Source organism: Phyllopteryx taeniolatus, chromosome 16 (genome assembly GCF_024500385.1).
Source record: "Phyllopteryx taeniolatus isolate TA_2022b chromosome 16, UOR_Ptae_1.2, whole genome shotgun sequence".
Classification (NCBI taxonomy): Eukaryota; Metazoa; Chordata; class Actinopteri; order Syngnathiformes; family Syngnathidae; genus Phyllopteryx; species Phyllopteryx taeniolatus.
In genome coordinates, this window is record NC_084517.1 from 4436505 (window position 1) to 4464355 (window position 27851).

Below are 27851 nucleotides of genomic sequence, written 5' to 3' on the forward strand. Positions count from 1 at the left end.
TTATGTTTAATCATTATATTATATAATTATTTAATTTGGTTTATATATATATATATATATATATATATATATATATATATATATATATGTTATATTGCAGCCATATGTTAAAATCATTTAAGTTCATGTTTTTTCCTCATTAATGTACACACAACACCCCACATTGACAGAAAAAAAACTGAATTGTTGACATTTTTGCTGGTTTATTAAAAAAGAAAAACTAAAATATCTCACAGCCATAAGTATTCAGACCCTTTTCTGTGACACTCATGTATTTAACTGGCTGAGCTCCAGAGATGCACTCGGGAGATAGGAGAAAGTTCTAGAAAGTCAACCGTCGGGGCTTTATGGCAGAGTGGCCCGACGGAAGCCTCTCCTCAGTGCAAGACGCATGAAAGCCTGCATGGAGTTAGCTAAAAAAAAAAACACCTGAAGGACTCCAAGATGGTGGGAAATAAGATTCTCTGGTCTGATGAGACCAAGATAGAACTTTTTGGCCTTAATTCTCAGCGGTATGTGTGGAGAAAACCAGGCACTGCTCATCACCTGTCCAATACAGTCCCAACAGTGAAGCATGGTGGTGGCAGCAACATGCTGTGGGGGTGTTTTTCAGCTGCAGGGACAAGACGACTGGTTGCAATCGAAGGAAAGATGGATGCGACCAAGTACAGGGATATCCTGGACGAAAACCTTCTCCAGAGTGCTCAGGACCTCAGACTGGGCCAAGGGTTCACCATCCAACAAGACAATGTCCCAAAGCACAAAGCTAAAATAGCGAAGGAGTGGCTTCAGAACAACTCCGTGACTGTTCTTGAATGGCCCAGCCAGAGCCCTGACTTAAACCCAATTGAACATTTCTGGAAAGACCTGAAAATGGCTGTCCACCAACGTTCACCATCCAACCTGACAGAACTGGAGAGGATCTGCAAGGAGGAATGGTTGTTTGTTTATATGTGCCCTGCGATTGGTTGGCGACCAGTTCAGGGTGTACCCCGCCTCCCGCCCGAAGATAGCTGGGATAGGCTTCAGCAGCGAGGTTAAGCAGTAAGGAAAATGGATGGATATATATATTTATTATATATTATTATATATAATATACAGTATATAGGCCTATATTAGCGACTTCCAGGTGAATTGGTTGTCACGTTGTCTGGAGATGTGTCCCAAACATCTTTTTGGTCTCCCGACTCATCAGTCTCAGGAGTCTTGGCGACATCTCGGCCAGAGATAGGGGTCTAAGATAATGTACCTTACATATCAAGGATTAAATGTAACCACTGTCTCAACATCGAGATTAACTGTTACAATCATTAAAAAAAGCAAAACTCAGGCCTATACAAATGTTCTAACCAGGAGTTACCCTCATTAGCTTAGTTGCCACGCTAGCAGCACCAATACTAGTTGCAAACTTAAAAATCATCAAATAGGTCACTAAGTTCAATAGAGGCCTGCTGGGAACCTGTCAAACTGATATTCCTCTGCGTTTCTGGGATCTGGCTTAGCGACAAGTCAATTGACCTGAATGAGGTTGATTGCAGGTTCTCCCTGTCCATGTCTCCTTTGGATTTTCCAAAGTAGCTAACACCCTCGTCTGTGGTTCCTTCACACCTGAGTGACCAGAGGTTCTCTGAGAAGAAAGTTCACCCGACCAAGATCTCCATCTGCTTTGCTGTTCCTTCCATAGAGTGGTGTGCTTTCTCCTATGTCCTCAGGCCCTTCATCCAGCTCTTCCTCGTTATCTTCGTCATCATCTTCCCAAATGGACGTGGACACGTGTTGGTACACGCTTGTGTCGTCCCGTTCCATCTCGCGGTGGTAGAAGTAGCTGAAGTTGGACACGATGACAGGCACAGGCAGTGAGATGGTGAGCACGCCGGCAATGGCACACATGGAGCCCACCAATTTTCCGCCTACCGTCTCGGGATACATGTCGCCGTAGCCCACTGTCGTCATGGAAACCACAGCCCACCAGAAGGCCTCCGGGATGCTGGTGAAATTCGTGTCCGGGCGGTCCACCTCTGCGAAATAGACAGCGCTGGAGAAGAGGATGACGCCGATGAAGAGAAAGAAGATGAGCAGGGCAAGTTCTCGCAGGCTGGCCTTCAGCGTCTGGCCCAGGATCTGGAGACCTTTGGAGTGTCGGGATAACTTGAAGATTCTGAAAACCCTCACTAGCCGGATGACGCGGATCAGGGCTAATGACACAGAGGGCTGCGCCCCTTTGTCCCTGGCCAGCTCCGTGCCCAGTGTGACGAAATAAGGAATGATAGCGAAGAAGTCGATGGTGTTCATGACGTCCTTGAAGAAGTGTGTCTTGCTGGGGGAGCAACTGAAGCGCATAATGAGCTCAAAGGAGAACCAGCAGATACAGATGGTCTCCACGATGAAGAAGGGATCCTGGAAGGGGGAAAACACTGCCGAGTGTGGGAGGCTCTCGTTGCTTACGGCTGAGTGAAGAACGCTAGTGAACCTCTGAAAGACAAAGACTCTGGTTATCAAATGTGGGAGTGAGTCGTGTAAGTCATCAATAAAAATAAAAAAGAAAGTCTCAAGTCATAACCTTCAAAGTTTGAAGTAATTCCTAAGAAAATATAAAGCAAGTCAAGTCCGGTCTCCACTCATTTTAATTAGCCGACGTCGAGTTAAGTCATTACTTGGGTTTAGCAAGATACAGGTATATTTGCACATTAGCTACTCTGCACTCAGTATCTGTACTTGCAAAACGAACACATTCACATACAGAACAAAACTCACAACATAGACTATGCAATTTCTGGAGAAATTGTGTGTGAATGCTGAAATGATGAATAAAATATCGATTGATTTGAAATGATCTCGAATGATATGAAATGATGTCGAGCTGAACAGTTTGAAGTTGGAATGTTTTGAATCAGTCAAAAAATGAGTATGGAAAATGGATGGATGGAATGTTTTGAAATGTTGAAGTCGGAGGAAATAATGTAGAATGCAACTAAATACGGGGGAAATGTCGGTAATTGAATGTGGAAAAATGTGGGGTAATGTGGGAATGTGGAAAATATTTTCCAGTTGAAATGATTTGAATCGGTCAAGAAATTTTGAAGGAGGTGGGAATCATGTAGAACAAGTCATAATGTGGGGAAACGTTAAGTGTGGGTGAAAATTTGGGAATTTGGGGAATGTAAGAATGTGTTTTGAAGATGTTCTGAATGAGCTGAATGTTTTGAATGTGGAATGGGAATTATGTGGAACTATTTTGTTGAATGTCTCATTGGGAATGAATGGGAAATGTTGTGTGTAAAATGTGGGAAACGTGGGGATGTGTTAACGGAGAACATGGTGTGAATTGGATGAAAAGTGTCCAAGTAGTGGAACGACAATTAACGGACAAATAATAATACAAAATATTCTTTCAGCATTCACACAATGAATTTTTTTCCAGTTTAAATGGACTTGTGGGGTACTAGGACTTACATACCAAGACGACGAGTAATCGTCATTGGTTAAATTCAAGGTACTCTTAATGATTTCACATTGACACCTCATCACTAAACTACTCATGGATACTTCAACATGGTCACCGGGAGCTGGGGGTCGCACCTACAACCTTCGTACTCTAGTACAGTTTGGTTGAGTTTAGTGCAATCTTTTTCAGCATTTCCAATAGTAACATTTCCAAAATAGCCAAGCTGTCCCTCTTTTCAGCAATCTTTTGTTGGCAGACTATAGTACAGTTTGCTCGTTAAACACTCCATTTATTGGTCACTGATGTGGTTTATGCCAAGAATTGCCATTGCGACATGGTCATATGCGACAAAACAAGGATGGAAGTGGTTATTCAGCACATTAGAAGAATTTGATATTGACGCTAACATTTACCACTCCTCTGCTTACACTTGGTCCGCGTTAATTTTCCACCCAGACTTTAATTTCCAGGTCTATATTTAAAACGATGGAATTGAGTTTCACACCAATCCAGACTCGTTTTCTGGGAAGTGGGCGACTTCACAGTACTTGGCACTAACGAGCCGGCTCAAGTTACCCTTGGTTATCGCAGCGCTCGACTTATTTTTGTATTTTTCATGCTTTGCTATGTCAGTCCTGACTGTCCGGACTTGATTTTCTATGCCGTACGTACCCTTCGACTCATCATCACTTCACAGTCATTTCCCTGCCTACGCTTACCTTAACCCAACTCTAACCATAATTCAAGTCCTCGTCAAAACCCTGACCCTTCTCTACCTCAAGCCCTGAACAAAATCAAAACCCTAAACCCAACCCCTAAATCAAACCCTAATCCTTAACTCCAAACTCAACTAATATCCAAATCAAATTACCCAAGCCTGATTTGCTTTGGTGACCACCCTGGTAGATTGTCATGGTGGTGTTTTCAGTGTGCACGAGTTTATTAATACACATTATCATATCTGGATGGCTTATCCTTCATCTAAATTTAGGGGTCTGCATCTCAGAAGGGTAACGCGAGAGCACCTCATCTGCTTTCCTTGCCTCTGTGCACTTGGCTCTACCTCGTCTTTTGGAATAGCATCTCCATCTAAATGTGTTTTCCCATTACATCTCTGCCGTCAGGCTTCATTTTTTGCTTCCTGGATACTCAAGGAAAGAGATCGCTGATTTCCCCCATTTTCCTTTCACTCTCCTTTTTACCAGAATGGAGTTAATCTAAAACTTGACTCACTGTTGTCTCTCCTGATTCCCAATCCCTCAGAAATGTCTCTCCACCGTTTTTGCTTGGAAAGGGGACACCTGTCACCACCCAACATCCCCCCCATGTTCACCTCATTACCACCTTCTTGGCACCCTGTCACCAAGCCTCCCTGTTAGCGCTACGCATTCTAGTGTTGGGAATGTCCATCCAGTTGCCCATCTGTTTTCTATACCAATTATCCCTTTTAGGGAAGCTGGGAAGCTGGAGTCGATTCCTGCGGACTTTGGGGCTGAGTAGAAGAACCTTGACTGTTCACCTCTCAATAACAGGACAGGATGCTACAAACATCCAGAGTTCCATGAAGCTAACGTGTTTTTTTTTAGAAAGCATTCTAGTCTAAGTATCATCGAGGGAGATCAGAAGGTTATTCAATTTGGATTATGTTTTTGAGAACTAAATCTTGAGAACTCATTTGTCACTATAAAACCCACATAGACACAGAAGCTACATTAACTTCACAGTTTAACTAATAAACCATGAACTAAGACAAAGAGACAATACAGAGAGCGGTTTGTGAGCATAAAAAACGTGACTGTGTTAGGGTCACCACATACCTCTCTCTGCTCCCTCTCGTTCCTGAACTCAGGAAGGGTCTCCAGGCAGAAGATGAGGATGGAGATGATGATGACCAACACGCTAACGATGGCAATGATGCGGGCAGCACTGGATGACTCAGGATACTCGAAGAGCATCCATAGCCGGCGTCGCAGCTTCCCGCTGGGCAGAGCTCGCTCCTCCTCCTTGGGGAAGCCCTCGTCCTCCTTAAAACGTTCCAGGATGTCTTCACCCAGCTGGTAGAAGCGCAGCTCCTCCAAGAACACATCGCGCGGCACGTTGGCGGGCCGCCGCAGTCTACCGCCTGACTGGTAAAAGTACAGGATGGCCTCGAAGCACACCCGACTGCGGTCCAGGAATATCTCGTTCCGCACGGGGTCGAAGTAGCGCAGCCGCTTACGGGGGTCTCCTAGTAAGGACTTGGGGAACTGAGCGACGGTGCGCAGCTGGGTTTCATAACGCATGCCCGACACGTTGATGGCCAAACGCTCAGTCAGGGCCCAGCCGCTCCTGCATGGGGTGCGCCGCTTGCCCCGCTTGGTGTCCCTACCCGAGGGCGGCACCACCACCTTCCCGCTCTCCTTCTCCTGCTGATTGTGCTCGTCTTTGGCCCATTTTTCCTCGTCCTCGGACGGATGCTTGTCTTTGCTCCCGCCGTCCTTGTCTGGGCTTGCCATTTCTCAACCTTAAATCGATACAAGACCACTTTTAAAGACTTTTGCTCGCGGGTCATATTGTAGTTTCCTTTAGAGGACATATATGACTGTGCAACCTGAAACCAGTTCAAGTGAATTGAGGAGTTTCATTTCGACAAACATAGTGCTTTGCCGCTATCTTGTGACATCTATAGGCAATTATAAACCTTGAAGGGGGTTGGCCTCAACTACTTGTAGATTTTTACTATTTGCGGCAACGTTCCCCTGCAAATTGCGGTAACACTGTAATTGGGTTATTATGTTTGTGTTGTTGGGGTGCCACTCCCCATATGTAGGTCTGCACTTTTTGAAAATGATATGACATAATGATTTATGACTAACTATTTTTGCAGACCCCCCCAAGCTCGAGCTCACGGACCCTGGGAGTCTGGGAACCCCAGTTTGAGATGGACTGCTCTATGGTGCAGGAAATGAGTCTTACCTTGGCGATTCCTGTGGATTCAACTAATGTGTCACCCCCATGACCGCCGCCCCATCAGGGTGCCCTCAGCTCACCCGTCCCTCTCAAACATGCTGATGATGTCCACGCTGTTGCTCCTTGCTGTCCTTCCGTCAGTAAGGTGGAGGGGTCAGAGGTACCTGGTGTTAATCTGCGATCGTTCAGCGTGTTTGTGGGTGACTTGATGGGGACGCCCTTACGCTCACTCACTCACTCCTCTCTCTTTCTCTCTCCGTATGCTCCTCGCGTAGACAGGAAACGCTGTCAGGCAGAAATTTAATCTTCCAGCGTCTCCAAAGGCCAACGCCACCGCTGGCTCTTTGCCTGCTTTAACACACACACACACACACACACTCAAAGCATCACCCTAAACACACTGCAAATGATTGCCTAGCAAACGATTCAGAAATCACAATAATCCCTTTTAATACTGTTCATTATTGTTTCCTGTTTCTGTGTAATTTCCTTCCAATGGAGAGGGATGACTCAATCATAATTATGAACTAATTGAATGGAAATTAAATTGAATGTAAAATGATGGCATTAACTGATTACATTTTTTTTTTCATGTACTTTCTTTTTGATTTTTTTAAATGTATTTTGTCTTTATTAGTGTTTAAAAGTTGCTTTCATTTTTATTTTATTATTTATGCTTCATTTCGGTTTCCAATGAACAACGAAAATAAGAGTGCATGAAAGTAGGCAGCAGTTTGTCAACACTAGCAGAAATTAAAAATAGATCAAATAAATGATTGCTTGATTTAAAAATTCTTGCTGATGAAAATGAATTTTTATGTGTATTCAAACTATTTATTAATAATTTTTATAACACTTTATAATCCCCTGTGCACGTTTTGCCTCAAACTTGATTTAATTTTTGGACTGACGTCATTCGGGAGAACTCGTGTAGTTCACAATTAGTCCATCAGAGGGAGACAATTCCTACAGCACAACCTGGCCCTAAACTTCCTGACGCAACCCTCTGTATTTACCCGGGTGAACTTCAATCGTCACAGTGGTAATCCGATGTAGAAGTCATAAACAAAAGTCTAAAAATAGATAAATAGATCCCACACTCAATTATTGGCATGTAGATTATTGTAACGAAATAAAAGTGACGTTTAGTCTTTACATAAATACTTGAGTAAAAGTAAAAAGCATGCTTCATTGAAACTTATCTGACAAGTACAATTTATCCAAAATGTTACTTGAGTAAATGTAATGGAGTAAATGTAGAATGTTCCTCCCCACCTCTGCCTAAATGTATATTTTGCTCTTATAACATACTTGGCCGATAAAACTGATTCTGATTCTGACCCAGGCTTAAAACCACAAACACCTGTTTAAAATCCTACTTTGAAATCCTAGCCAAGTATGTTGTGTTGTTACTACATTCAGTTTCTTAAATTCACCATTGATTTTACAGTATTTGAAAATCTTCACTTTTTTTATTGTGTTATTTTGCAGTAGGTATCTAAAACTATGAACTATACTCTCAACTTTAAAAAAAAATTTGAGTAAAATACTGTATGTAACTTTGTTTAACTTGTTCAATGTTGGGGGAAATAAGGGTGGAGGTCTTTTTTGGGGATTCTTGTCTGACAATCAGCACCCGCCCCTCCATCAGCCAATCAACTGTGAGCGCTCAAATTGGCTGCAGCCAATCAGAAGTGACGCTCGAGACACTCCTTCGTTGCAATTCGTCAATAGAACTCGAAAAATGCAACTCCAGTCTACTATTTTCCCATCTCAAATCTCATTTCACACTCGAAGCGTTTTGTTTCTAAGACAAAATCTCAATTTTAATCATGAATTTATATGAGAATATTGTATTTATTGCCATCATGCGTCTGAAGATGTGACTCTGCAAGGCGGAACTATTAGGCATTTTGTTTCCTTACGAGTAAATAATCAGTGAGCACACAGCAACAGCACGGAGATGGCAGCCTTCCGGTCGGTGAGTCCAAAGGCGAACAATGTCGTCATTATCTTTTGACCTCTTCGAGTTCATGCCTTACTTTAAGCTCGGCGATGGCGAGCAAGTAAAGACAACGTTTAAATGGCGCTGCTTGAGCTACCGAGTCCCACCGGAGCACCGCCGAGCTAGAAAACAAAGGACATCGGACGGAATCCCAGTCGTACATTTGGGAATTTTCGCGATTCTGCCCAAAAAGCATAAAAGTGAAAACGCGGTGACGCAAAAGAAATCGTGGCTGCGAATCGTCATTGTTCACTCTTTAATTCGGCGTATTTAACAATCTTTGTAACTTGAGACACAATGACAGAATGTCATTTTAAAGCGAGCCGACGCGACGCAGCACCCAGTACATTCCATTGATTTAGTCAAAGCAAAAGAGGTATGTTTAGCCATGCTAATACGTCGAATGCAATACTCTAGCCCCTAATCCGATTTAAGAATGTCCTATTGTTGTTTTTTAAATTATTATTATTATTATTTTTTTTTTTTTACAGTTGTGGTTGTCGTGCAAATATTCTGTATTTGTCAACAATGCTAATGTCAATAAAAGGGAAGAAACGGCCAGTTTCAAGTCAACTCTCTGGCGAGCTTCTGTTGCTCTCAGCGATTTTCGACTATTTTAAACATCATTCAACATGTTTGAATTTGTACGACTTTTATTGATGCAACTACTGAAACACTTAATACAAATTGCATCATCCACACACGCGCGCGCACACACACACACACACACACACAACACTGCGGTGGCGAATAAGTCTGACGCGCTCACAGATGCACATTTACATAAATGGATTTACACGCAACATGCGTATTGCTATTACATGTACATGTTATTTATTCATATTGTGACAGTAAGTTAAAAAGGACTTCGACTATGATGCTATTAGGCTGATAATTCATTCGTTCATTTGAAAGTTTGATCGTTTTCGTTTTTAAGCTGGTCGCTAAGTCAATGTCGGGGCACATGTCATTACATTAAAATGTTTTTTTTTGGGGCGGGGAACAAAACAAAACAATAAAAGCAATAGTCCGATTTTTATTCCAGAACGAAAGGTGTATTATTATTATTATTTTAAAATAATATAGTCTTTTTTTCTTCATAGGGAATAAATGTAATCTTACGAGAATAAAGTTTTTGTTTTGAAGTGCACTTGGTAAAATATGGCTTTCCTTGGTTGTTGAACTTTGACCTTAATATCATGATATTACCACTTCCTTAGAAAACCCCAACTTTATACCAGTAAGATGATGACTTTACGTGTCTTTGTGTAAAGACAACTGTTTTTTCTTAAAAGAATAAGACTTGATTGTCACGACATTACCAAAATCTTCCTGTCAAATAGACATTTTTAGAAGTGTTGTTGGAGTCAAATTCATTCCAGGTTCAATAAAGGTTTGTGTTTTTGAGCAATATTTGATTCAAATAAAACACATTATCCTCAAAATTGCAAGCCATAATTGCATGGTTTAGTATTCGCACTCGGTATCGGCGTGCGCTCAAATGTAAGTACTTGTACTCAGTCTGAATAAAGTGGTATTCTTACTTTTCAATATTTATGACTTAATGTTTGTGTTCCAGCATGACATAGCTCTTTTTTGGTTTGTTTGTTTTTTTTGATTTAGTCAGCTGACAATTTGTCAGTTGATCATATTTCCACAGACGTGATTATTTCCAGCCACTCGGAAGTGTGTCAGGTTTCTATTTGTGGAACGGCGACACGCTGGCAGCTGATTGGTCGAGAGCGCCGCACAGCCGTGAGTCATGCGCGGAACAAACTCACCTCTGTTGACTTTTGTGTGTTGTTCAGGTGGTCCGAAGAAGATTGAGTCAGACGCTTCGTTTAGTTTTGGCACCGCGCCGCCTCACCAGCTCCTTTAAGGTAACGTGCAGCGATGCATCATGGGAAAGTTTGATGCGTCACTCTTTAAATCTGACATTCTGCTTTTCCTCACGCGTTCTCGTCTCTTGTTTAATTCTTCTTAATTGAAGCACGTGTCTTTATGATGTGTGACACACTATTAGGGCTACACTGGAAGGAAAAAAATACACCACAAGATTAAAATTTGAATTTTAGGATAGTAAAATTGTATTTGTGTGTGTGTGATTTTATTGATTTCCTGTATAGCCCTTATATTTCTTGTCATGTGACATAATTGTCTTAAAAAAAAAATAAAAATGAACCAAGCATGCGTGTGCTGCAATCAATCACTGTCGTTATGGTTCCGCCGACGGTGCGCCGCCGCAGGCCGCCGACCTCGGCATCGAGCGCAACCCGAAATGCGCGCCCAAGCCCGACCCGTCCTCGCTGGTGTTCGGGAAGCAGTTCTCGGACCACATGCTGACCGCGCGGTGGACGGCTGACGGCGGCTGGGAGGCGCCACGTATCCAACCCTTCCAGAACATTTCGCTGCACCCAGCCAGCTCTGCTCTGCACTACTCCATCGAGGTCAGTCGGGCTAGTGCCAATCATATTTATTCTTTTTATTTTTTATTTTTTATTTTTTGGTTTGTTTATGTGTGGCCTCACACCTTTTATTTTAATGCCATTTATCGCTTTATGGCATTAAAATAGGTGTTAGACCATTGTGAGTGTGAAACGGCTGGAAAAGCCACAAAATGTTTCTCAAATGGAAATGGTTTTCTTATTTCAAAATGAAAACTGACCTCAAACGTAATTAATCGTTATGTTTTTAATAAAAATGTTAAATTTGCCTCAAATGTGATTATTCTTTAATATTTTTATTTAGTATACATACAAATTTACCTGTGTGAATGTAGCAATTTATTTATAAAATGAAAAGAATAAAATTATCCTAAAATGTAATACATTTGTAATTTATGTATTTATTTCTAATCAAAAATAGATTTAAGTCGATTGTATTAAAAGTAAAACAAACCATAATTTCAGTTAACGAAAATTGGCCTCAAATGCTATAAAATAAATCTTAATTTTAGAAAATTCTTAAAAATATAAGTAAAATTTACTTCATTTGCCATCTTTAAAAATGTAATTTTGTAATTATACATTTGTTATAAAATGAAACGTAATATTTATTTAAAAAAATAAATAAAGTAATTTGTAATTATACATTTATTATAAAATGAAACGTAATATTTAAATTTTATTAAAGTAAAACAAAAAGTAAATACCATTCACCTAAAAACTTTTTTAACAGTACAAATAAACAAAACAATTTGTTGAAAAAATAACTCAAATGTAATTAAAATGTTTTACATATTTTTGAAAAAAGTGAACTGTATTACTTTTTTCAAATTGTTGTCATAATTTTAGAAAATTCTGAAAAACACAAAACTGACCTCTTAGGTTATTTTGTACTATTTCTTAGTAAACAAAACATTCACCTGAAAGGTAGTTTCTAAAATTGCGATATTATTTTATTGATAAATAAAAAATTAAAAAAAAAATTCAAATAGGCGTCAGATGACTTGGAAAAAGTCTATCAACTCTCATGCACAGAAATGAAATAAGTAACATTGAACATTGAACTTTCATCAAGTTCATCAAGAAGCTGATATTCTCTTTGCTTGGAATGTTACTGCGTTGCGTCGTTGTTTTTTGCTGTGTGTCAGCTGTTTGAAGGCATGAAGGCATTCCGCGGCGCGGACGACCGCGTGCGTCTCTTTCGGCCGATGCTCAACATGGAGCGCATGCACCGCAGCGCCGAGCGCAGCTGTCTGCCCGTGAGTTCCAACCAGTCGCTGTTGGCGTGGCCGTCTGCACGCCCGCGTGTCTTTTGACGATCGTCGTTTTTTCCCAGACATTCGACAAAGGTGAACTGCTGGAGTGCATCAAGAAGCTGGTGGAGTTGGACCAGGAGTGGGTTCCATACTCCCAGGATGCCAGCCTCTACATTCGGCCCACCTTCATCGGTACTGAGGTAAGTCACTCGGGGAACATATTCTTGTATATAATTCATCATACGACCGTCAATCTGTCGGCAGCCGTCGCTGGGCGTGACTCGGGCCAGCCAAGCCTTGCTGTTCGTAATCGTGGGCCCGGTGGGACCGTACTTCGCCACGGGCGCCTTCAACCCCGTCTCGCTGCTGGCCGACCCGTCGTTCGTGCGGGCCTGGAAGGGGGGAGTCGGCGCCTACAAGATGGGAGGGTGAGTCACCCCGCCGGCAAAGTCATTTTGCTTTTGGGCACAACTGGGTTTAAAGTCCCCCCCAAAGTCACCAAAAATGTCTTTTAAAGTTGACATAGGACCTCCGGCAGCTACGCTAACCTCTGGCAAGGGGTCGTCGGATGGCAGCGGATCCCGTCTTAGTTTACCGCTGCCTCGCTATGCAGTGCGCGTGGGGCCAGACGGCAGATAACTATAAAACTCGCTCAAATAACTCAAAACACGTTACACTTCAGGGCAAATGTGCTTTTTCGAGTTATGGGCATAGTTTCATGGCTAACCTGCACGCTATACTGGTAGAACTGGGCCAAGTTGTTATGAATAAGGAAGTGGCAATTCCGCCGAATGGCCACTGCGTGTAATAATGGCCGCTTGGTGTTTATATCGTGGGGGAGAGGCAATTCATGCTGTTTCCTGCTTGCGTCAGCACGGCCCCATTTTTGCCCCACCCAAAAAATCTGGACCACTGAGATGGTGAAAAAAATCAATCAATAATCAATTCAGTAATATATGTTGTCAACACCTACCTTCAAATTTATTGAATATATTTAGAAACAAAACATACAGTGCGACCATGTAAATTTTTGGGGGGGTAGTTTTTCCCCCTCCCGCATACTTTAAACACATTCAAACTTCATAAAATCCATTTTTTAAACTACTATGGAACCCCACTATTCACAGGAGATAGCATGAATTCCGAAAATCAGTGAATAATGGACGCTCATTATAGCCCTTTGCTGTGACACTCGTATTGAACTCGGGTGCTGTCCATTTCTTCTGATCATCCTTCAAATGATTCTACGCCTTCATTGGAGTCCACCTGTGTTTGATGATACGGATTGGACTTGATTAGGAAAGCCACACGCCTGTCTTTAGAAGACCTTACAGCTCGCAGTGCATGTCAGAGCAAATGAGAATCATGAGGTCAAAGGAACTGCCTGAAGAGCTCAGAAATAGAATTGTGGCAGGGCACCGATCTGGCCAAGGTTACAAAAACATTTCTGCTGCACTTAAGGTTCCTAAGAGCACAGTGGAAGACGTTTGGGACGACCAGAACCCTTCCTAGAGCTGGCCGTCTGGGCAAACTGAGCAATCGCGGGAGAGTAGCCTAGGTGAGAGAGGTAAAGAAGAACGCAAAGGTCACTGTGGCTGAGCTCCAGAGATGCAGTCGGGAGATGGGAGAAAGTTCTAGAAAGTCAACCATCACTGCTGCCCTCCACCAGTCGGGGCTTTATGACAGAGTGGCCCGACGGAAGCCTCTCCTCAGTGCAAGACGCATGAAAGCCCGCATGGAGTTTGCAAAAAAAAAAAAACACCTGAAGGACTCCAAGATGGTGACGAATAAGTTTCTCTGGTCTGATGAGACCAGAATAGAAATTGTTGGCCTTAATCCTAAGTGGCATGTCTTAATGTTTGATAATATGAATATTATTTTTCCATGTTTTCTTGCTTTTTGTATGTGGGCTAACAGCGTGTGTCGTGCAGGAACTACGGTCCAACCATCGCAGTTCAGAATGAGGCAGTTCAGCGCGGCTGCCAGCAAGTTCTGTGGCTCTACGGCGACAACGAGGAGATCACCGAGGTCGGCACCATGAACCTCTTCATCTTCTGGACCAACCAAAACGGAGGTATGACACGGCAGCCGTCAATTCGACGACCACTATGGCGAATCACCGCGGTTGGCTGCAGATAGGGACCGAGCCCTGTCGCGAATAGTGAAAATCAAAACAAGAACGGAGAGGATCATAAAGCATCAACATCTTGCATTTAGCATGTACACAATTAAGAACCCATGTTACATAAACGACAGTATTCAGTAGTTCAATTATTCAACCCAAACAAACCACCTTCGCATGAGGTTCATCAATATTATGAGCAAGAATACTTCTGTATATAAAAAAAAAAAAAAAAAACCCTCGATAGTGATTAGGGAGCAGGGAATGAGAAATGACTCCCGAACGCACTATGAAGGGATTTTTATTGGACTTTTTAGTTTTACTTTTAAAAAATTCCTATATAGTGTTATGTAAAAAAAAAAAAAAAAAACATTTTTTTTTTAAAATTGTATTTTTGTGTGTAGAGAAAGAGTTGGTGACACCGCCTCTGGACGGCATCATCCTTCCCGGAGTCACCAGACAGTCTCTGCTGGACCTGGCCCGTACCTGGGTGCGTTTAAATAAAATATACTGTATTAACTTTTATTCATGTACGTATATGATTAAATAATTGGTTGATTGATTTTATTGTAAATAATACCATGATTGTAATAATTCAAATTCAATTAATTGTCTTCAATAATGCGTTAATTATTATAATTAAGTGAATTGTAAGCAATACAAATAAAAGATGGGAATGTTTTAGTATTATTATTATTTTTTTTTAGTATTTTCAACATATTGAATTCTTTGGCACAAGTTAACACAAAAACACAAAAAGATACAATAATCACTTTTGTATACGGTATACGTATAACATTTGATGCAACACTTGATGAATTAATTATAATTCAATGTATGTTAACATGAGAATGAAACAAGTCCTAAATTGCGACGCATGTGTACAAGGACGAGTTCCAAGTGACAGAGCGCACGATGAGCATGAAGGAGCTGCTGGGCGCTGTGGACGCCGGCCGGGTTCTGGAGGTGTTTGGCGCCGGAACCGCCTGCGTGGTGTGTCCAGTGGGCAGCCTCCTCTACAAGGGCCAGGTGTGTTTTTTTTTTTGTTTGTTTGTTTGTTTTTGATCGCTCTCGTGTCCCAAAAAAAACCACTGAGCTCTACCAACCTTCTCAGACATACAACATCCCAACCATGCAGAACGGACCCGACTTGGCCAAGAGGTTCTACAAAGAGCTCACCGATATCCAGGTGAGTGACGGAACAGAAGGGCGCGGCCTCGCCGATGTGCACCGCTTATACTAACAACATGGATGCAAACAGAGAGGAGCTCGTTTACAAAAGCACCGTCGGTGTTGACAACTTGGTCACAGTATTTTGCAACTTTTCAAGGCGCTCTAGTGTTTATTTAGAAAATTAAGCGGAATTATATTAAAACATTTTTTACGTATGACAAGACAGTAGGCAATCACAAGAGTCAATGTTGCAGAACATTTGCAAACTCAACTTAGTAGTGATTTATAAGCATGTTGAAAATGTTCCAATGTGCGTCAAGGCCGCTTTTATTTTGCTCCGCTCACCTGCACGGGTCTACGTGAGAAAAGACGCTACCCTTACAACAACATACATACGGATGGCCGCACCTTGCAGTTTGATGGCTCATTTTATAATGTTTAAAGCTCCCATATTGGAAGTTGATTCAAGTTCAATTTGGGTGGGGGTCTCCAAACTTCTGAATTCTTCTCTTGTTGTCTTTTCACAGTACGGACGTAAGGCCAGCGAATGGGCGCCTGTGGTGGCTTAAATAATTATTTGCACAAGGCAGTAGAATCAACAGTTACATCCCATAATTCCTCTTTGGACCACCAGTAATCCCCCTCTGCTCTCTTTCTCTTTTCTTACATATCTAAAACCACTAATGCACTCCTGCCACTCCACAGAGACAAGAGACTGTAGCCAGTGGTCTTGGAGCAATATGAACTGTATGCAACAACACAGCTTGACTTTATGAATAGACTGTAATATAGCACAATGTTACTCCTTATTAAGACGGTAGTTGTAGCTCAGTGATGAGCTGCATTGCGGTGTGGTGCTTTTTTTTTTTTTTTTACTGTTACTGTGGACGGACGAAAGGGGCCATTTTGCACTCAAAGCCAGGTAGGACAAGCGGCTGCACAGACAAAGACCCTAAATGTGGAGATTTATTAGTGCGAGCAAATGTTAGCCGCCTGCATTGCTTTTGTTTTTTCCATGTTTTTAAATGATATATTGTCTGAAATGAAATGAGTTGAGCCGTCTTCAGTGTGCCCTCGTCAAGTGCCTGCTGACCACCATTGGTTGGTCAGCGTGTCTTCCGCGGAATATTCTCCATGAAATGTCCCTTTTCTCTTTGTATGTGCTGTTTACAGCTAGTCTGCATTATTTTTACATTAAAGCCCATTTGTGTCCATCCGGTCTGCTGATTTTTATAATGGACAGATCAGGTTCAAATGTGTATGTAAATTTTAATTGTAATGAACTATTATTCACAATAAATAACATTTTAAATGTGCATGTAAAATTACTTTAAATTTGTATTAACCACTAAAAAAAACGTAAAATTTGTTTACTTTTTAATTTACAATTTAAAAACACCATAATGATTACAAAAAAAGGAAAATTAACCAATGTAATGTTTTTGACAATGTAAACAAAACACACAATTTAGAAAATTTTAAAAACACCACCTACTACTGCTACCAAATTTAATGAGATCAAGAAAATAACATTTTCATTAACCAGATTAAGGGAAAAACAAACAATGCAACATAACAGAGGACTGTTAGTAATGTAATGCTTAGTGGGCCGGACACAAAGAGCTAAGAACACAAACAGCTTTTTTTTTTTTAAACAGTTTTATTTGTGAAATCAGGTGAATTTAGAATCTGAGCTTTTGGAAGAACCACTTGTTCTTGCCCGTCTTGTACCTGCGAAACAAAAGTGGACCTAATCAGAACTACACCAAAGTAATCTTTACAAGTCAGAACTTTCCTGGAAACTAAACTCACCTCTCTTCAAACTTCATCTTGGCCTCACGTCTGGCTTTGCTTTTGAGAGCGGGATCCCTGAAGACATCCTTGTTCACCACCGTTTTGTCCAGGGGGATGTCTACGGAGTATCTACACAGTAAAAAAACACATTTTAGACCACTGAATCCCCGCCCAAGACATCCAAAGTGTTGGTCAGCAACGGAACCGCCGCAGACCTCGTGGGCATGAGGTGGTTGTAGTTGTAGACTTTGACGAAGGCCTTGATCTTGGACCTCTTGGCGATCTTCTTCTTGCCCATGGTGGCGGTTACCTTGCGAGGGTAGCGGTCGATGCCGGCCACCAGGGCGTGGCTGTAAGGCCGGTCGGCTGTGCCGTCGTCGATATTCTGAATGAAATGAGATTCAAACAATCAAAAACATGAATAATGCAAAACCTTTTTTTTTTAATGGAATGTAGTTACAGTTGGCGGCACAGTGGGTGACCGGTTAGCACATCTGCTTCACAGTTCTGAGGACCGGTGGTCCGGCTGTGTGGAGTTTGCACGCTCTCACCGTGCCTGCGTGGGTTTTTTCCGGGTACAGAGGTTTCCTCCCACATCCCCCAAACATGCTTGGTAGGTTGATGGAAGACTAAATTGCTCGTAGTTGTGAATTATAATTGTTGTTTATATGCGCCCTGCGATTGGCTGGCGACAGTCTAAATTCGTTCCAAGACCACGCTTGCAAAAACAAAACATTTGTATTTCAAATGTACTTTATAAAAACACGGTAATGACAATTAAAACGTAGAAAATAATTTTTGGGGGGCCACATTTCACTTCAATTGATATTGTGCTGCTTCTTCTGGTGTGTACACCTTGGGCAATTGGGGTCCGAATAATAGACACACAGTCCGCTCCAAAAGGTATTGGAACGGCAAGGTCACTAAAACCCCATAAATGGGATGCCCATATCGCAAGGCGCCACTGTACTGTAGATGCTGCAAATGGCATGTGAAACAGACTCCCAACTATTTCCAAGAAATCTCGTGAGACTTCAGCTCAGTGGGTATCTATAGGAATGACTTCACACGAGTTTTACTTTCGCATGTCCCACCACTAAAGGGTACCAAAGACAATAAACACAGAACAGGAAATGTAGCAAGAGGTTCCCTTATCATTGGATCAACTTCAGGAGTGTCTCCCTCTGGCCTTTTTCGTGAGGACACCACAGATCACCATTTACAGATAATACAAAAGTTAGCAAAACAAGTGATGAACACAATCCCTAGTTAGCATTTTTTTAAAGTTATGGTTTCACAAATGTCTTCCTGTTGCCCCCATTAAATGCATCTTCATGATTTGTTAAGTAAACAGCAAGCCCTGCACAAAATAATACCACTGCTAAAGTTGTCTCGACGTATGGAGCATAATTTCCATGTTTGTATGGATCTTTACCTTCACGATGACAGCTTTGCGGCCGGCGTAACGTCCAGCGAGGACCATCACCACCTTCCCAGGCTTCATAAATTTGCCCATTTCTGCACAAGTAAGAAGGAATCATCAACTAAGTGTTAACACAACATCAGAAAAACTAACAAGTAAGGCGAAATAACAATTCCGGCTCAGTTAGCATTCGCTTCTGAGCGGCTAACCGCTACAAATGAGTGCCATGCCGCGTTAACTACATATAAGAGATACAAATAAAGGGAAACGTTTTATGTACGGTCCGATTAAAACAACATATTCAATGGTAAACAAACAGTGTCAAGTAGCATAACTGTGGTAAAAGACATGACGGCTGCCATGTTGGAATCAACCCCAGACTCATAGCGCAGCCATTAAGTCATTTGAACGACTTATCGAACGTATATTCGTGGACATAACTGTCGCTTTACGGGTAATTGAGTGTGTACTTCATATCCGCTGCGGTAAAACATTTAAACAGGTCAAATTGGACGCGATGTTTGAAGATTATCCAGAACAATGTTGACTCACTGGTACTGTTTCTACGGCCTTCGCTCCTAGGAAAGGAAGTGGAGTAGAATTGTACGAACTTTGACCCACGTGCTGTGACGTCACGTCCGGAAAGGTTCAGTGTATACGTCGACATTTTGTTGACTTTCTTTTGCTTTATTTTGTGCGTCGATAACTATTTTTCCATTCTATATATTTATTTATCGTTACATTTATATATTGTACGTGTTTATCTTTGTTTTTGCGAACTTTTTTTGTGACCCGTGTGGATGTGACATCACTTCCGGAATCACCTTTGTCAACAACAGTACAATATTTTCTTTACAGAAGTTCACGTCAATTGTTTAAATTATGTTTGTGTAAAATTATGTATAGCTCATGATTGGAAGGCAAATGTAGCCTCTTATGTAATGTATTTAGAATTTAGAGTGTCATACCTGCAGAAAAGAATAAAACCCACCAGCAGCTCAGTAGGTTATGACATTTAATGTTTATAAATGCTTCTCTGCATGAAACATGACGGGAATGTGTCAAAACAAACTTAATATACACATCAATATATTGTTAATGTTTAGGATAAAGGAAAGAAAACAACATATAGCTACATGTGTAGGAAGTGTGCTGATACTGCCAAAACACGTAGTCCAATCAATAAATTCTTCTGAACATAAATAACAACATAGCAGGACAAAAACAACGACCTCTGGTACTACTAGAGTCTGATATGTTGCTGGTATCAATTGTTAGCACTTTGAAACATACTGCACGCGTTTAGAGAGCACTTTAACAGCAACTACGGCGTTTACATTCAGGGAGAAGATGCGTTTACATTCAGGGAGAAGATACCCGCCACAGCCGACATTGTTTCCTTACAACCATGTCGCATCAAACATTTGTTCAATGAAACGATAAAAGCAGCGGTCAGTCACCTCATTTTTGGTTTGTCAGCCATTACGGTAAAATTATACACACAGGACTGAATTGTGCACAGTGTACAGTACATGTAAAATTGTTTCTTTTAAAATGATTCATAAGTTCTACATTTTATGATTTATAATGGTTGTAATTCTAACTAACCACTTCTTTCGAAAAAAGTTGTGTCTGTTTCATTGTATTTTTTAACCCCAAAAAATGATCCTTCCACTTTGTATACCGCTCACATTGACCTTATATGTCATGTGTTTATAAATTTGAATTTTTTAAATTTTACTTCTTCAAAATTTTACATTTCCATCCATCCATTTTCTGAGCCGCTTATCCTCACAAGGGTCGCGGGAGTGCTGGAGCCAATCCCGGCTATCATCGGGCAGTTTGTAAAGGTTTATTTTAATAACAATAACTTATTCTATAAATGTTAATTCTAGTATTTAGTATTTTTTATTTATGGTGCTAGTTATAATTGAACTACAATCAACCAATTATTTAAAATTAAGCAAATGTTTATAATAAATCAATGAACCAATTATATAAAATGTACTGTTGTATAATTTGTGACATTGTTAATAAAGTATCTCACTCATTTTTCTTGTATTTATAATTATTAAAACAATTACTTGATAAAAGAAACAAAACATTGTTAAACATGTACATGTGCTTTCATTTTATTTACAATGAAGCAAATAACCAGTTATGTAATGAGATACATTAATTAAAAAATATATTAAGAATAAATACATTTTAACTAATCCTTTTTACAAAAAAAAAAAAAAAAAAAAAAGTGAAATGCGACCCTAGTGAGGATAAGCAGTCCAGAAAATGGATAGATGGATGGATGCAACAAATATTCCAGGATTCTTGCTAAATGTAAATGTTCAGTGGGGTGCATGTGGACCGTGGTCCATAATGTTTTGCCCACCCCTTGATTTATTCCATCGTTGCGTCTCCGTTTGGCGTCCTCAGAAAGCGTCCTTGATGTTCTTGAGCTGCCGCACGGCCAGGTCGACGGGCAGGTCGAACTTGAGGTGGCTGATGCGACCCAGAATCCGCAGGGCGCCCTCGAAGCCGGTCTGTGCCATGTAGCTCCACGCCAGGTAGTGTGGGTGCACCACCGTGCCCGCCTTGCACAGCAGGTTGAGCCAGGAGACCAGCCGCTGCTCGTTGAGCGCCATGCACACCAGCGCCTTGAACTCGGTGTCAGGGCCTCGCTTGTAGCGCCCGTGCTCCTTCAAAACTGTGTGGATGGCCCACAGCAGTGACTGTTTGGGGGTGATGGTAAGAGGGCCGCCCCCTACTGGCAGGCTAAAGGACTGCGAGAGCTGACGGGCAGGCGACTCGGCGAAGGCCTTGCCATTTTTTGAGTGGTAGTACTTGACGAAGAGCTCCCAGGGGTGCATGGTTTGGGGCGCCGTGGTCCGGTGAGGCAGCAAGCAGGAGATGGGTGCCAGAACCAAGCTCACGGTCTGGGATGGCGACACCAGACCGTGAGCCAGCAAGTCCTTGAGAACCAAGGCCAGCTCTTTGCGTACGCACGTGGTGAGCTCATCCTGCGGTCCCGCAGCAGAGTTCCCGGTGTAGTTGACCACGTGCTCCTGGCCGGGATGGCGGCGCGAGCCTAGCACGCGAACCTTGTCTACGGCTGCTTCTAGACGGCGTAGTAAAGGACCGTAGTCACGCTGCACAGACTCTTGGGGCCACACGCCCGACGGCGCCTGGCCGGCCGAGCAGCCGAATTGGCTGGCGGCGAAGATCTGAAGCACGGCCAGCGCCTTCTGGATCAGCTGCAGGCCCGTCTCACGCATCCTCTGCGCCTGCTCCGGGTCCACTGAGGAGATACAACCACAACCAGCCAATCATAATCCATCAATAGTGTCTGGAAGCATCCATTTTAAAGCTAACATGCATGTTTTTGGAATGTAGAAGGAAACCGGAGTACCCGGAATTGAGCAACTGAGGTAGAATGGACTGCAGTACTCGTACAGAGGCATTTTGGATTCGGTATCAACTAATTTGCCGAACAGCGTTCTCCTTTTCAACATACCCTGTGGATTATTTTGAGTTGCTTATTGCTATTGTGCAAGGTGATCATCTTTAACTCATTGACTGCTGTGGACGTTTGCATCTGCCAACTGGAGAGATGTCTCAAAATGATTTGCACGTGTGTTTTTCAAATCCAGAAATATATCCCGCGATTTACACGTGTTTTTCAAATCCACAAATTATTTGCAGGTGTTTTTCAAATATATCTATATATAAAAGTATTGAACACGAAGATATGGAGGTGCGACAAGGCATGGAAAGCCAAGACAACGCCTAAAATCTATCAATCAAACAGCGATCCAGCCTCTTGTCAGTGCAAATGAATATCAGCTGGTTCAGTCCTAATTGATGGCCTACTAAAAGGCCTCATTGCCAAGGTGTGAGTCGAGACACATCTCATGATGGGTAAGAGCAAAGAGCTGTCTCAAGACCATTGCAAACTAATTGTTGCAAAACATTACGATGGCATTGGTTACAGACGCATATCTAAGCTTTTGAACGTTCCAGTGAGCACGGTTGGGGCCATAATACGTAAGTGGAAAGCCAATCGTACCATCATAGATTTGCCTCCATCAGGTGCTCCTCGCAAGATTTCTGACAGAGGAGTGCAAAGAATAATCAGGAGAGTCGTCCAAGAGCCGAGGACCACCCATGGAGAGCTTCAAAAACACCTGGATTTAGCAGGTACTGTTGTCTCAAGGAAAACAGTGAGTAATGTACTCCGCCGCTATGGGCTGTATGCACACTCACCACGTAAGACCCCATTGCTGGAAAAAAAAGCATGTCAAAACTCGTTTAAAGTTTGCTGAACAACATTTGGACAAGCCAGTTAAATACTGGGAGAATATAGTCTGGTCGGATGAGAGCAAAATTGAACTGTTCGGATGCCGTAATGCAAACCACGTTTGGAGGAGAAACGGCACTGCACATCACCCTAAAAACACTATACCAACAGTGAAGTTCGGAGGTGGGAACATGATGGTGTGGGGCTGCTTTTCAGCAAATGGTACTGGTAAACCTCCCATTATTGAAGGAAGGATGAATGGGCAATTGTACAGAAACATTCTTGAGAAAAAAAATCTGCTGCCATCTACGAGGATGAAGAAAATGAAACGAGGGCGGACATTTCAGCAGGATAATGATCCAAAACATACTGGAGAAAAAACTCAATTGGTTTCGAAGAAAAAAAATAAACCTGCTAGAATGGCAAAGGCACCTGACTTGAATCCAATATAAAATCTATGGAAAGAACTGAAACTCAAGGTCCATAAAAGAAGCCCACGGAACCTTCAAGATTTGAAGACTGCTTGTGTGGAGGAATGGGCCAAAATCACACCAGAGCAATGCATGCGACTAGTTTCTCCATACGTTTTTGACTGTGGGCTATTTGTTGTCGCTCTTATTTCTATCGTGCATGGTCACAGGCCACATCCATTTGCAGCAGAAAGATTTCTCCAAGGCGACTGACCTGTCCTCTTCCCTCTGGGGGTCCTGGCCTTGGCGGAGGCAGCTAGAGGCTGCTGACTGTGAGTGCCGTCATACAATAGAGGGTTGCCCACCTCATCTGAGAAGAAAACAACACGTTTAGGGCACAAATGCGACAACATTTTCCAAAATGCGAGTCCACCGTGTACCCTGGATGAAATTGATGAACATCTCCAGGTCTCTAATCTGCGTCTTGAGCTGCTCCACCAGCTGCTCCTTGACCCGCGCTGGGTTGACGATCTGCGCGATGGCGGCGTCCACTCGCCGTCGCAACTCCTCAGGCGACAGGTTGCCAATGTCCTCGTTCAGGTTCACGTCCAACTTCTTGATCAGCTCGTCGATGATCACCTGAGGAACGCGGCTAGGTTACGAACAGGCAGTAGTGGAGAGAGGTGCCTGATAAGTTTAATTCATTCAGTGACCACCCTCATACATCAAAATACTCGTATCTCAAATCTTCTTTACTCATTGACATGAATGGAAATGCCATTCATTTGTTCCAGCCTCCCAAAACAATCCAACAATTATTATTATTATTATTTTTTTTTTTTTAAACAGAATTCTATCAGCAGCACAGTGGTTAGCACATCTGCCTCACAGTTCTGAGGACCCGGGTTCAAATCCGGCCTCACCTGTGTGGAGTTTGCATGTTCTCTCCATGCCTGCGTGGGTTTTCTCCGGATACTCCGGTTTCCTCCCACATCCCCACAAACATGAATGGTGGGTAAACTGAAGACTCTAAATTGCCCATAGGTGTGAATGGTTGTTTGTTTATACAGTATGTGCCCTGCGATTGGCTGGCGACCGGTTTAGGGTGTACCCCGCCTCTCGCCCGAAGATAGCTGGAAACCCTAGTGAGGATAAGCGCTTTGGAAAATGGATGGATGGAAGGCACTCTGTCACATTGTACGTTATAAAAGCATATAGCTTTAGCAGTAGCTAGCTCACGCTCGTCAATCATCTGCCACGATGTGCTGAATGAGTCTTGAAAAACTTTATCCAATTCATCTCCTGCGGTCGCAGTCGGCCATGAACATCAGAACATCATTGGACGCCTCATTCTGCGGAGATTATCGCCACAGGGGAGACGGCTCTGCGATCCATGTGATCAGCTAAAGTGGCTACTGTACAAGTGTGCATACACACATGCGCAGTAACACAAAATGACGGCGGCCGTAAACACCCGAAGTAAATGGGGCTTCGCAGAATTGCAGCTCTTGTCAGAATAAAATAAATAGTATGTTATTCTTTGATTCGAATGTGAAAATAATGTTTCAGTATTATTTTTTTTTTCCCAAACAAAGGGTCAGGGGTCAATTCGAATCACCACAGAGTTGTTCGTAGCTCTAGCAATTATCAACAATTTAGAGGGTGGAATCAATTGCTCGTGGTTTTTCGCTATTGGCGGCAGAGCTCGGTTGCTATCCCTCGTAAATAGCGGAGGATTACAGTAATACGTAAGCGCAGCCGGGTGGGTAGTCGGCGGCATTCCTACCTTCTGCCGCTCCATGACGACCGACTGCGGCAGTGAGTCGTAGCTGCCCTCCTGGTAGGCAAAGTGCTCCAGATCATCCAGCTGTGTCTTGAGCTGGAAGATGAGATCTTTCTGCTTCTCCCGCTGAGCCTCCAGACGCTCCCGCTTCTCCCGCTCGCTCTGGAACGCAAATGATACGTTACAATTTCCAACTATGGAACATGAAGTAAGTGTCCAACATTAATCTGCATCTCACGTCCCTCCCTGTACACACTAACTGGTCACCACAACAACAACAACAACAACAACAAAAGTCTATTCCAGCTTAATGCTCACACATAATGAGACATGCCATAGATGGGTTAACGAATGGTGGTTCTATAACGCTTTAAGCAATGGATATTTGAACACAAAGTGCAGCAGCAGATGTAGACAGACAATATAATGACACTCCCGGGCATACAGTATATTCTATATCTTCTGATAAGAACGACAAATATTACAACAGCTTACCGAGTCAGTTGTGAAACTCATCTTCGTGTGCGTCTATATTATACCGTCCTCTGGTAGTCAAGGCACGAACACCAGAACGAGCGCAAACGCCTAATGGCATTCCCATTCATTTCAAATGGGAAAGAGGATTTAAAGGTGCCATATTTTACCAAACTAACTTTTTCTAGTATTTGGGATGTTATATTGGCTCTATGGTGCCTCATTAAACATAAACAAATAAAAATAAATACATGTAAGCAGCCGCATGCCAACTGTCATGCTTTGCTTTTATTTGAACATATGTTTACATTACAAAATTGTCAAAATGTACTCTTATGTATTTGTACTTCTTAGTGAATCGATATCGGAGCATTTAAACCCTAAAGAATCGATATCGGATCGAATCGGATCGAATCGTGAGGTTCTTTTCGCCCAGCCCTTGTTTTGAGTTACGAACACGGTCACGAAATGAATGCAATTTATGAGTCAAGGCACCCCTGTATGCTATATTTCTGCCTTTAGAAAGAGATCTCAATAGAAAACCATTGCATTGGATAATAACATTAATACTTTTGGTCACCATCGGGTCAAATTATTCAAAACAACTCTCAGTAAGATCCAGTGCAGTTACTAAAAATGCAATAATAAAGACAAGTGAGCATTATTACCTTTGTAAAGGCAGATTTTTTTTTTTTTTTACATTTATACAGTATATGCATATGTATTTATTTGTCCATTAAAAAATGGACAAATAAATGGGAAAAAAAGAATGATTGGAAATCCCAAATTCAAATGTAGACAAACGTGTTAATCCAACTCACCAGGTCCTCCTGCAGGTGAAGCATGTGCAAGGGTGACAAAGACATGAAGAACAAGAACTAAACACTGACTGAGTACACATCAGCCTTCATCAAATAAGATAACCATGGGCTGCAGGTTTTTTTTGTTTTTTTTTTAATGATATTCATGCTGCGTATGAGCTGCCTAAACTTGTCCGACTTCCAACGTGTGAGCGTATCTCTCCCTCATAATGGACGGGGGGGGGGGGGGGGGAGACAAGCAGAGATTCACTTCTTTATGTTTTTCTTCGTCTCAAAAGCTGTGCTGATCTCATATCCAAAGCGAGGCAACGCCGCCCGCCACCTCGGCATCTGTTGCTCATTAAAACTCTGAATTTCACTGACAAGCTGGGCGCGACCCACTTCCACACTCACCCGTTGAAAAACGTGCTCGACGAATATATTTGTTGGTGGGAGCAAGCGTTTGGATTCCGGGTGACGAATGCAAACGTCTATGCCAGTTAATGAGTTAAGTGAGTGATGTGATTGGATTGTGGGAATGTCTTCCAAACTCTTCCCAATCCCATCGCTTGTTACGACGTCATCCCTTTGGCTGCCCACAGCCACCAGGGGGCGTATTTGCCTGGCATCTGAGGATTGATGATTTATGAAAATGAATTGTAGTCTTCTTCTTCCCAGCTCCCCCCCCCCCACCCCCCCATTTGAGGTCGCAGTTTTTGGATAAAGTTTTGGCCGCATCCACAATAAATTGCAATTTTAATTGTACTCAAAATGAATGGTCGTACATTACTGTAATGAGAATATACACCTGGGAAAAGTGAACCCAACCAAGTGAGACTCGCATGACGGCAAACATTCATTAAGACTTTCTTAAACTGCTTACCGTGTTGTGGAGGCGCTGGGCGCCCCGGGGCCCGCAACCCACCACATGCGGGCATCCCCGGAAGGCGAACTCCTCCAACTCGGTGAGCATCTTCTCCTTCTCGTCGCTCTGCGCGTGGACTATCTGCTTGAGTCTGAACTGCACCTGGGCAAAGTGCGAGGTGAGGGCGAGCAGCGACGAGTTGAGCAGCTCCTGCTCCTCCTCCAGCTTCCTCAGTCGCCCGGCCGCTTCCTCGTCGACCGAGCCTTTCCGCCTCGGGTGGCCGCCGCTCGAGCGCTCCTCCTCGGGGCTGGCCACGGCGCCCACCGGCGCCCAGCGCTCGCCGGCGCCGGCCAACGCGGCTTCGCTGTCCAACGCTGAAAGCTCCTCCGTGGACATAGTGGACGGAGTCACCCCGAATAACAATTCTCACTCGGTTTTGACAGCTTTATTTGGCTAACTGGCGGGGGGGGTTTCCGTTATGGAAACAGGTGTATCGCCATCTTGATGCAGAATGAATCATACGTCAGAGCGGCGTTATTATGAATCCCACTTGTGTTCTAGGCAGGACTCGCCCTGCCGCAACATGATTGGTTCCTGCATTGCAGGAAGGGCAAACT

The 27851-nt window shown here is 42.7% G+C and overlaps 4 protein-coding genes across 4 annotated transcripts; 1 reads left to right on the forward strand and 3 right to left on the reverse strand.

Moving 5' to 3' along the window:
* Positions 1–1209: 1209 nt before the first annotated feature.
* Positions 1210–6533, reverse strand: LOC133466605 (potassium voltage-gated channel subfamily A member 7-like). The gene is made up of 3 exons (XM_061750512.1): positions 6401–6533; positions 5263–5948; positions 1210–2472 (listed from the first exon to the last, which is right to left on the reverse strand). Exons 2-3 carry the CDS (start codon positions 5938–5940, stop codon positions 1603–1605), a joined length of 1548 nt encoding a protein of 515 aa, XP_061606496.1. The 5' UTR covers positions 5941–5948; positions 6401–6533; the 3' UTR covers positions 1210–1602.
* Positions 6534–8192: 1659 nt separating this feature from the next.
* Positions 8193–16608, forward strand: bcat2 (branched chain amino-acid transaminase 2, mitochondrial). The gene is made up of 11 exons (XM_061748500.1): positions 8193–8375; positions 10208–10279; positions 10646–10846; positions 11992–12102; positions 12180–12299; positions 12364–12527; positions 14031–14173; positions 14626–14711; positions 15110–15250; positions 15336–15410; positions 15922–16608. Exons 1-11 carry the CDS (start codon positions 8358–8360, stop codon positions 15961–15963), a joined length of 1173 nt encoding a protein of 390 aa, XP_061604484.1. The 5' UTR covers positions 8193–8357; the 3' UTR covers positions 15964–16608.
* Positions 16609–17034: 426 nt separating this feature from the next.
* Positions 17035–19283, reverse strand: rpl27 (ribosomal protein L27). The gene is made up of 5 exons (XM_061748502.1): positions 19164–19283; positions 18624–18706; positions 17404–17573; positions 17207–17317; positions 17035–17125 (listed from the first exon to the last, which is right to left on the reverse strand). Exons 1-5 carry the CDS (start codon positions 19276–19278, stop codon positions 17077–17079), a joined length of 528 nt encoding a protein of 175 aa, XP_061604486.1. The 5' UTR covers positions 19279–19283; the 3' UTR covers positions 17035–17076.
* Positions 19284–19612: 329 nt separating this feature from the next.
* On the reverse strand, positions 19613–27755 carry rundc1 (RUN domain containing 1). Its single transcript, XM_061748499.1, has 5 exons — positions 27253–27755; positions 25099–25257; positions 23753–23951; positions 23587–23682; positions 19613–21903 (listed from the first exon to the last, which is right to left on the reverse strand). Exons 1-5 carry the CDS (start codon positions 27628–27630, stop codon positions 21038–21040), a joined length of 1698 nt encoding a protein of 565 aa, XP_061604483.1. The 5' UTR covers positions 27631–27755; the 3' UTR covers positions 19613–21037.
* Positions 27756–27851: the final 96 nt, after the last annotated feature.